Source organism: Sinohyriopsis cumingii, chromosome 1 (genome assembly GCF_028554795.1).
Source record: "Sinohyriopsis cumingii isolate HCF-2022 chromosome 1, ASM2855479v2, whole genome shotgun sequence".
In the NCBI taxonomy this organism is placed as follows: Eukaryota; Metazoa; Mollusca; class Bivalvia; order Unionida; family Unionidae; genus Sinohyriopsis; species Sinohyriopsis cumingii.
In genome coordinates this window covers 145,206,630-145,218,139 of record NC_142961.1, presented here as the reverse complement: position 1 = coordinate 145,218,139, position 11,510 = coordinate 145,206,630, and the positions used below count along the sequence as shown (strand labels likewise).

The following is an 11,510-nucleotide window of genomic DNA, read 5'->3' as shown; positions in this document are numbered from 1 at the left end:
TAGCTGAACTCAAACTTGTATATTTACTCTAATAAAAATACATAATTTATTCCATTTACATGCTTATCGCTATGTAACTATTATTTACAGTTATTTTGTAAAACTTCGTCTTTTCTGAAACATTACAGAATATCATTTTCGATATTTAAAATCAACATATCAAATTTGTATCCTCATAAATCCTATTCTGTAATACAATCATATTTGACCACACTTCAAGTCCAGCCAGTCTGGTAAACAAATACATGTTACCTCCCGATGTTGCTTTCATTTTAAACTCGTAAAATATTTGTATTTCTCTGAAAACTGTTGACTGTATAACTGTAAAACATTGTGCCATTATTTATCATGATACAAAATGATAATAAAGAGGATGATAAAAAATACATGTAGTTTTCTTTATGTTGATTTAACAAATCAATAGCTAGGCAGTATGGGCATAGAGTAGATTTTAAAAGAGTGTCAGAAAATCGATATCAATGCACTTACAAAATTTTAGAAATTTTTCAGAAATCGGATGACGAAATACTGATAAAAAAAACCCACAATACATTGGGATGGGACATAATTTCTTGCTATAAGACCGATCCATACTCAGGATTTTCATCGATACTAAATCAAAATTCATGCAATGGTTAGAAAGTAGTCTTTTGTTTTACCGAACTGAACCGCTGTGAGCGAGTTCCCCTAGTGTTAACAAAAAGATTTTCACTTTCTCATAAACCTCGATGATGCAAGAAGCCAGGAGGCCGCTTCTTTACATGTATTCTAATTTGAACAAATATCCTGCACAATACATTGTAGATTTACAGGAACGTAAATGGGACAGAAAGCGAAAAAGGTAAATTGCCCACCTAATACAGTTTAGTTTTTGTGCAAAATAAATATTTTGGCCTTTACATATGCAACAAAATGATTAGCGCCTTGAAATGTAAGCCCAAGTAATATTTAATGAGGAGTTTATTCCAAGGAACATGAATTGCTTTAAATCGACATATTTCAGTTCACAAGACTAGTTTTTGATTACACCGCTCTCGCACAGCATAATACAAACTGAGATAATACAAGTTTGCCAGGGGCCCCGAGTGGCCGAGTGGTCTAAAGCGCTCTCCGTTACTGATCACTGCCATCTCACCTCTGTCTGCGTGGGTTCGAGTCTAGGATTCGGCTAACGTGGGTATGTGAGAAAGCTCGCCAGTAGCTTCTCGTGGGTAGGTGGTTCTTCCCGGGGTTTTCCCGGGTTCTTCCTCCACCATTAATACTGGCCGCCATGCATAGCCTATCGTGTGCTGAAATATGGTGTTAAACCCCACAACAACAACAAGTTTGCCATATGATCCGAAGTCTCGAAATGTCAGAGGTACGAGGTAATTGAGTACCCGGTTGTTAATGCCAGCAAAAAGATATTAGTTTCCACACAGCATTCAACAACAGAAGCCAATGTACACATTAATATCAAGGTAAACTCGTATGTGGGTTATATTAGATACGCATCTACCTAAGCACATAGTTTTATCGATTTAGTTCTTTACATTAAGCCCGATTCCTCTGTATAGGTCGGCCTATTTTACAGGTGATAGTTTTACTTTTTCGAGTAGTTAGACGCGATTGTGTTAGGACTAAAGTAAGAACACTGGATGGCACAAAGAGGGATCGGGATAGAGCGGGATAAACCGCAAACCCCCCACCCCAACCCACCGCCCAGAAAAAAGAGTGCTAAACAACCATACTGCTCCATAGAATTCGTTTTCCTTCACAGTTTGATTTTTAAAAGCAGGCCCTGTAAATGCTTCCAAGGTAGATGCTATGGTGGCCTTCGTCCCCTTAAGCAGTTTTACGTCCCACAGACATTTCACCTTCGCGTTACAGTCCGCCCCTAAACTTGTTTACGTTGCACCCACTCGATATTTTATGGATCTGCTCCTGGATGCTATAAATAGATCATCGAGCATAATCATATCTAGCCATAATAACATAGTGTGCTTGCTAGGTATAACGTGGTAAACAATACTTGAACTAAAAGATCGAAATCGAAGCTTTGTGCACATGTGGTAGTACAAATAACGGTTGTTGTTTTTGTCGATATTATTATAACCACGGCAGAAAGTGCAACAACATTAAGTCGGAAAGAAAGTTGAAAATGGAATAGCAGTGATTTAACACACATTATTATTATTATTATTATTTAATAAGATATAACAAAGAAAATACTTTTGAATTCGCACATAAACATAATTTATAACTTTACAAAATTTGCAACGTCCAAAAAGTGTAATCGTCGACACATTTTACAACTGATTTTACTTCGAGAGCCGTGCTCTTCTCTACAGAAGAAAAACGTACGCAAAACATGCATTTCATATACGGGTTCACTGCAAGTTTTTCAGTACCGAAGTTGAAACACACACACACACACACACACTCTATATATATATATATATATATATATATATATATATATATATATATATATATATATATATATATATATATATATATATATATATATTATTTCTTCCATTTCACATTCTCATACAAAGCTGCTTTTTTTGAAGAGGAACTCAGATCAGGTACACCGTGTTTTTGTGGGTCTCCTGGGGCAACCGTCTCTTTGTTTATCATAATTTTGTTTGTATCCAAGTTCTCATATGTTGGCGTTATACGTACTGAGTCTCCTCGCGGTAGCATATCAAAACATCCATAGCCCGATCCCGTGACTGGACGACTTGTCTCGTCTTGTTTAGCCTCACTAGGTGATGTCAGACTTGATGTTTCCTGTGGGACACTAACGTATTCGTATTCATCATCGTTTATGTTAATTGGTTCGTAGACATCAGCGTCTTCAGCTGCCATGTCGTAGTTATCGACATCTCGAAACAACAAAGTGTAACCAGACATATTTTGAGGATTATCGGCGTTTTCAAGCTCATGTCGAGAGTCACATGGCTCTAGTTGTATTCCGGCACCAGGATCTACAGAGCGATGACCTCCATACCCAATCCTTTTTTTGTTATCCATCGTTTCCGCAAGGACAGACTCGTTCACTGAAAGTCTTTGCAATGAATCCTCAACTTGTACTATGCGACTTCTTAATCCCTGAAAACGGATAGTAAAGTGTTTTTGTATAATGAAACACGGAATGACTGTGGATAATCGTAAATAATATCTTTTAATTCATCACTCAGAGTTGTGACCTTAGACCGATATATTTTAATGATATTTACTTAAACAGATAAAAAGCCTTAAACCACTTACTTCTTTACGTGCTAGTATCCTTGTAGGTTGAGGACCAGGGTCTGAAACATATGGAAAAAATCATGTACCGTATGTACTCAGATAAGTACTGTATGTACTCGATCATAAGCCGATCTCATCTGGGTCAATGCAGCACACATCTGGGTCTATGCAGTTTGTAATAAATGATCAGTAGAACAAACAATAAGACCGTTATTTGCCGGCACATTATGCGATGGCAGATCAGGATCTCTGTTGCTTACTATTAGGCTCCACTTATAAGAGAATATTGACGGTACCGTAATAATTGACAATCCATCTCTAGGGAAACTTACATATTAGAAATTAAGTAATAAAATTACTCAACAACTATATTTTGTAACAACAACTTTCAAAGTTGGACACAGTTGCATGTTAAATATATATCTTATCGCCACCTGTCATAAACATAATACAAATATTTTGTTTTGTATTAGACAGAAAACAAACTGACGGGGGAAAAAAAAACGATGTATGACATAAGCGCTTTTCTGTGACTATTTTTCGAAAGATTGGGAAGAAAATATTTCCTACATCATATGACTTGGAAATGTTATATATGAGGGTCACCTTTATACGGAAAATATCTTCTGAGAAAATGTTGCTTTGTATAAAAGCGGCAAAATAAAGTTCCATTAGACTCAGTTTTAGGAAGTTTTCAACAAAAGCGACGAAATTTATTTTTGCTGAGAAGCAAAAACCATTGATGAGGAATTCTTCCCTATTTAAGTATGCAGTTTAACCATACCGAACAGCCGTGAGCATTTCAATAAAAAGAGTTACGATGCAGCATGCCTGCATTTTCTGTCAAATCGGTAATCTTACTGAAAGATCTTTATATGCATCTGCGCTTTTTGTATTATTGGACACGAGAAGAAATACATTTCTCTTTTACGCATAGTACCTTTTAATATAAAATTAATCGCTCATACCTTTCCAACATAGAGGTTTGTCTGGCAGTGTAGAGGCAGAAGGACAGTCATAGAGAGGGCAGGATAGCTTCATCTCTTTTTCATGGTCCGTTAAGTCGTCTTTAACAGGCGACTTTTCAGAACCTGGAAATTGAAGATAAACTGGAACAACAGAAACATTTCCAAACGAGAAAAGGTTTGACTCAATAAAAGTCACAAATCTGAAAGTAGGTTTTAAAAAATATTCCGCTAAAAGTTTGTTAGTAATGACGACATCTTTTGGCAAGTGAACTGAGACATTTAAAAAGGCAGGCAAAACAAGGATATCGTATAACATATTGACTGACTTTTGATGTTCATACCCTATGTACGATTCAATGTTCTCTACAGCTAGAATTTCTACTGGTCCAGACAAAGCATTAAAAAGTCTATCGTTATCCACCTCTGAAATTGAAATAAAATCTTTGAGTTCAAGTTTGTTGAAAGTTACAGTTTTTGGAACGGAAAATGTTTCCACTATCTCTTGCAACGTGTAGTCAGTATCATCCATGCCGGCAGTGAAATGACCCTGGCATATCGACGGTAGACTTAATACTGTGGAGTCACATCTGCATACGAGAACTGCACTCTTCTCCACTTCCTCAGAAGAATCATCAACTTTGATTAAAATTAACTGTAGCCCTCGCGGCAACACAGTACATCCCTTTCCATCATCTTTAATAACGGTTAGCTCCTCTTCAACGCGAATGCATGGCGGGAAATCTTTGATAACCTGTAATACAGTAATTCACAAAAAAGTAAATAAAAAAATATTTACTATAGATAAATAACGAATGAAAATAATATCTTTCTCTAGTGCATGTTTTGAAATATGATAATGAATACGTATATGTCTGAAGTACCCTGTTATGCTTTCAGAAAGGTCATGCACAAGAAATGCTGACCAACAGAACTTAATACACGCATGGTGGTAAACGATAATTTGTAAAAACAAATTGTATTTTAAATCGAGTATAGTAACACTAGACATAAGCCCTACAGAGCTGTTGTGCCGACTCCATGTAAAGTTTGAACTTATTCGGCACGCAGTCATATGTAGTAAACAGAAAAATATTTTAATTCCCATGGCATAATACACTTAAGTCCTATTTTGAGGTGTAACGATTCATCGATACGTATCGGATTTGCGATATATTTTTGGCAACGATAAACTGCGTCGATGTTTGTACTACTGATGGAATATCACAATATAAATTGCGTCACGTGTGGTAATATATCATTTTAATAGACTTTTAAAGTGTTAAACGTGAGATATGAGAGAAAATGAAGCGTTTTATGTCTCCCAAACGAAAGAAATTAAAAATATTTCGCCATTATTCTTTTGTGGAATATTATCCACCTGCTTGGCATACACAATCACAGCAGAGGTTTTGACTCGGATTGTTATTTTATTTTTATTAGATTTATATTGTTGACCATCGTTGAAATGGACTTGCAGGTTTAAAAGAAGGTATTCTGGAAAATTTGTTTACAATTGACCGGTTAGTTTTTTGCTCAGTTCAACCTTTATACGAAAATATGCATTAGAAAACAAACTATACATTTTTAGGATAATCTTCTTACAAATTCATTTCAATTATTAAAGTTTTGCTCATTTTGTCGGCAGCTAAATCCCAAAATGGAACAGTATGCTAATTAAAGTCTCGCCTTGATGGCCGACAATTTGAACAATGGCAAAACTAGTGAAATGGTCACGTGATAATGAAAAATGGGTTTAGTATGTATTCCCTTCTTGTTAAGTTAACTAATGTTGTTATGGAAATGTCTGCTAACTGAAAATTTTAGTTTTAAAATATTTTAATGCAGTTATCAAAATATAAATTGAATTACAAAGCGAAATTTTAAAAGAAGTCCCTCATATAATGATGTAAGGGAGTAGAAAGTTTCAAACGGAATATATCCTTTGTGACATGTCTGCATGAGTAGCGAATGTATTGAAAATGTCGGCTGTTTGGAGCTGGTTTATTTTCGAATGTAGCTGCTAGGAAAGGAATAACATATTTGAAAACTGAAAGAATCTGTGAGAAAAATGTCTTATTCAGTAACAAATTTCGGTTTTCTGATGCAAGTTTTCATACCTACGCGGAAATTTGTTCCAATGCTTCAGGTCAAACGTACGCAATTTAGGTGTTTCAGTGAGAATGAACAGCACATATTCAATATTAAATAACAATGAATATACATCCTCTGTCTGTGTGTGTGTGTGTGTGTGTGTGTGATTTGGATTTTTAACGTAACTTTAACAAATTTGCAGTCATATCTCAACGATGTATGTAGTATGGCAGTTTATAGTGATGCCGAGCAGTGGGGCATCATGCCGGAGTCATGTAACACCATGTTCGACCCAGTCACACTATCCTGACATCAGACCGACCAGTCCTAATACTAACCTCTTAATGCTGAGCACCAAGTAAGGCAGCTGTTATTGACGTTTTTATCGGTATTTGGTATGATCGGCGGAGTTCGAACCCACGACGTCCCGCACCAGAGGTGAACGCTCGAACCACTAAGGCCACCGGAGCGGTCTAGACATCATGAAGGGATTAGGCATAAGTTATATGAATAATTCCACTTCAATATAAAATAACCATGAAAAGACGTAGTTAAGGGATTGGACATTATTTATCATACTAGCTGCTCTTCGATCTAAATAACCATGAATAGACATCGTTAAGGGATTGGACATTAGTTATCATACTAGTTGCTCTTCATTCTAAACAACCATGAATAGACATCGTTAAGGGATTGGACATTAGTTATCATACTAGTTGCTCTTCAATATAAAATATACATGAATGCACATCTTTGAGGAATTGGACATTATTTATCATACTAGCTGCTCTTCGATCTAAATAACCATGAACAGACATCGTTAAGGGATTGGACATTAGTTATCATACTAGCTGCTCTTCAATCTAAACAACCATGAATAGACATCGTTAAGGGATTTGACATTAGTTATCATACTAGCTGCTCTTCAGTCTAAACAACCATGAATAGACATCGTTAAGGGATTGGACATTAGTTATCATACTAGTTGCTCTTCAGTCTAAACAACCATGAATGGACATCGTTAAGGGATTGGACATTAGTTATCATACTAGTTGCTCTTCAGTCTAAACAACCATGAATAGACATCGTTAAGGGATTGGACATTAGTTATCATACTAGTTGCTCTTCGATCTAAATAACCATGAATAGACATCGTTAAGGGATTGGACATTAGTTATCATACTAGTTGCTCTTCGATCTAAACAACCATGAATAGACATCGTTAAGGGATTGGACATTAGTTATCATACTAGTTGCTCTTCAATCTAAATAACCATGAATAGACATCGTTAAGGGATTGGACATTAGTTATCATACTAGTTGCTCTTCAATATAAAATATACATGAATGCACATCTTTGAGGAATTGGACATTATTTATCATACTAGCTGCTCTTCGATCTAAATAACCATGAATAGACATCGTTAAGGGATTGGACATTAGTTATCATACTAGTTGCTCTTCGATCTAAATAACCATGAATAGACATCGTTAAGGGATTGGACATTAGTTATCATACTAGTTGCTCTTCAATCTAAATAACCATGAATAGACATCGTTAAGGGATTGGACATTAGTTATCATACTAGTTGCTCTTCGATCTAAATAGCCATGAATGGACATCGTTAAGGGATTGGACATTAGTTATCATACTAGTTGCTCTTCGATCTAAATAACCATGAATAGACATCGTTAAGGGATTGGACATTAGTTATCATACTAGTTGCTCTTCGATCTAAACAACCATGAATAGACATCGTTAAGGGATTGGACATTAGTTATCATACTAGCTGCTCTTCGATCTAAATAACCATGAATAGACATCATTAAGGGATTGGACATTAGTTATCATACTAGTTGCTCTTCGATCTAAATAACCATGAATAGACATCGTTAAGGGATTGGACATTAGTTATCATACTAGTTGCTCTTCGATCTAAATAACCATGAATGGACATCGTTAAGGGATTGGACATTAGTTATCATACTAGTTGCTCTTCGATCTAAATAACCATGAATGGACATCATTAAGGGATTGGACATTAGTTATCATACTAGCTGCTCTTCGATCTAAATAACCATGAATAGACATCATTAAGGGATTGGACATTAGTTATCATACTAGTTGCTCTTCGATCTAAATAACCATGAATAGACATCGTTAAGGGATTGGACATTAGTTATCATACTAGTTGCTCTTCGATCTAAATAACCATGAATGGACATCGTTAAGGGATTGGACATTAGTTATCATACTAGCTGCTCTTCGATCTAAATAACCATGAATAGACATCGTTAAGGGATTGGACATTAGTTATCATACTAGTTGCTCTTCGATCTAAATAACCATGAATATACATCGTTAAGGGATTGGACATTAGTTATCATACTAGTTGCTCTTCGATCTAAATAACCATGAATAGACATCGTTAAGGGACTAGACATTAGTTATCGGAATAGTTCCGCTACTCAGCAAGAAACCACCAGACCTGGTGACGAAACGTCAGAGTCATATTTAGTGGAATATACTTATGTAAAATTACACATGGATCATATTTGTGTGGGTTCGAGTCTCGGATTCGGCCAATGTGGGTATGTAAGAAAGCTTGCCAGTAGCTTCTCGTAAGTCGGTTGTTCTTTCCGGAGTTTTCCTGGGTTCTTCCTCCGCCATTTATACTGGCGACCATGTATAGCATATCCTGTGCTGCATAATGGCGTTAAACCCTAAAACAACACCACCACCAACATAAGAAGTACTACAGGTATTGTGTGTGATTTGGATTTTTAACGTACCTTTAACAATTTTTCAGTCATATCGCTACAATGTCTGCAGTGTGGCAGTTTATAGTGATGTCTAGCACTGGGACATCATGCCGCAGACATGTAGCATGATGTCCCACCCTGTCACATTATCCTGAAACCAGGCCGACCAGTCCTAACACTAACTTCTTAATGCTGAGCGCCAAGCGAGGCAGCTGTTAATGTTGTTGTTGTTGTGGGGTTTAACGCCATTTTTCAGCACACGATAGGCTATACATGCGGCCAGTATTAATGGTGGAGGAAGAACCCGGGAAAACCCCGGAAAGAACCACCGACCCACGAGAAGCTACTGGCAAGCTTTCTCACATACCCACATTGGCTGAATCTTAGACTCGAACCACGCAGACAGAGGTGAGATGGCAGTGATCCGTAACGAAGAGCGCTTTAGACCACTCGGCCACTGGGGGCCCCGGCAGCTGTTAATACCATTTTTATAAGTCTTTGGTATGACTCGGCCGTGGATCGAACCCACGACCTCCCGCATCCGACGCGGATGCTCTAACCACTAGGCCACCTTTAAATTCAGTTTGTGCGCATTTTAAGGCGCATTGTACCAGAATGCTTAGTGCAAGTGACAGACATCAAGTAGTGGTGATGACGAAGGACCTGTCTCTTGGGTATCTTGGTTAGCTGCAATGGGCCATTCCATACACATTTTACGAGGAAGTTCTAATTTAAAACAGTATATTGCATAAGTTGAAGAAAATTAATTAGAAATGATTCAGGTCCCCGAGATATCTCGGTCGGATTGTAATAATTTATCTTCGGGATAACAGCATGCATAAATAAGGATTACATATCAATCAAAGAAATGACAAATGTACACAAGGCTACAGTCACATACGCACTGTTTTTTGGAGGCCCTGGATTGGGTCTTAAGTCATTACCCTCCTAAAAAGTAACAAGCTAGACAATTCCTTTCTTGCACGGACTAAGTTACCTGGTCTCCCACATCAAACTCGGACTTTTGTACAGTAGTTGATAACATTGTCAAACGAGCTGACTCTAGTGCATGATGTTTATCGTTTCCGTCTACCACATCCACCCATCCCCCACTCGGCATGATGTTTATCGTTTCCGTCTACCACATCTACTCATCCCCCACCCGGCATGATGTTTATCGTTTCCGTCTACCACATCCACCCATCCCCCACCCGGCATGGGGTTTATCGTTTCCGTCTACCACATCCACCCATCCCCCACCCGGCATGATGTTTATCGTTTCCGTATACCACATCCACCCATCCCCCACCCGGCATGATGTTTATCGTTTCCGTCTACCACATCTATCCATCCCCCACCCGGCATGATGTTTATCGTTTCCGTCTACCACATCCACCCATCCCCCACCCGGCATGATGTTTATCGTTTCCGTCTACCACATCTACCTATCCCCCACCCGGCAAAATGCTACAAGGTTTGATTTACCTGTGATATATTAAAGTAATGTTTGCCTCTTTTGACCGAGGAGTGAAGACGAACCTTGCCGTTATACTTCAACGGAATACGGACCTCTTGACCAACTTGTTCGTTGTGTTGATGAAGAAACTCACGTCCATGCATAAGCTCCTGGCGGGTTGGATTGTCGAATTTCATAATGCGTAATCGCACAGTTGGTATTAAAGACTTCTCAAACAGAGCAATAATTGAACCATTCAGCCTCATCATGAGTTCGTCCCTGGAGCAGCATTCGTTTGTTGATTCTTCAATCCGCACGTTGTCTTTCTTATCAAGAACGTAATCATTACCACGTTGAGAAAGAGCGTTATCAACATTATCATAACCTACACTCTGTACTCCTCTCGACTCGCTTCTGACAAGAACAACACAAGGCAACGTTACCTTTGACATCGCAAATGAAAGTTCAGCACTCTCTGTACTAAAACTTTCAATATCTATGGTACTTGGATAATCCATTTTACAGTCTATATCTAATAACAGGCAACTGATTCTGTTAAGCGCTTGAGTAACGGCTAAACATCATCCTCAGTGTTATGTACTGTGATAAAATGCACACCTTACCCTGCGTCACAAACCAACACATCACACATTTACCGGCATAGATTGTACCGGTGTCGGGTCAGAAAGGACCGGTACGAAAAAGGCCCGGGTTAAATGGCCCAGTCTAGAAAGGCCGATAACGGGTAAGAAAGGACCAGGACGAAAAAGGCCCGGATTAAAACGGACCGTTCAAAAGATTGTATAATAATAATAATAATAATAATAATCCTTTTGTGACAGCTTTTCTACAATACCCACATATATTCACTTCTGAGTCAATGGCATTATTTGCATATATTGCCAAAACATTAAGCTGCAAAAAATAAAGCACTGGTCAGTGAGGATTAACACCAAGACTCGAACAAACCACTGAAAGTAAACATCAGACCGTTG

At 37.8% G+C, this 11,510-nt stretch overlaps 1 protein-coding gene across 2 annotated transcripts; it reads right to left on the bottom strand.

Annotated features, from left to right (window-relative positions):
- Positions 1–2,067: 2,067 nt before the first annotated feature.
- LOC149808084 (uncharacterized) lies at positions 2,068–11,170 on the bottom strand. 2 transcript variants are annotated; one of them, XM_089973388.1, is made up of 4 exons: positions 10,545–11,170; positions 4,206–4,956; positions 3,256–3,296; positions 2,068–3,096 (listed from the first exon to the last, which is right to left on the bottom strand). In XM_089973388.1, exons 1-4 carry the CDS (start codon positions 11,031–11,033, stop codon positions 2,509–2,511), a joined length of 1,869 nt encoding a protein of 622 aa, XP_089829514.1. In that variant the 5' UTR covers positions 11,034–11,170; the 3' UTR covers positions 2,068–2,508. The 2 variants fall into 2 exon arrangements, with proteins under 2 accessions (XP_089829514.1, XP_089829522.1); XM_089973396.1 differs by having other exon boundaries at positions 10,599–11,170.
- Positions 11,171–11,510: the final 340 nt, after the last annotated feature.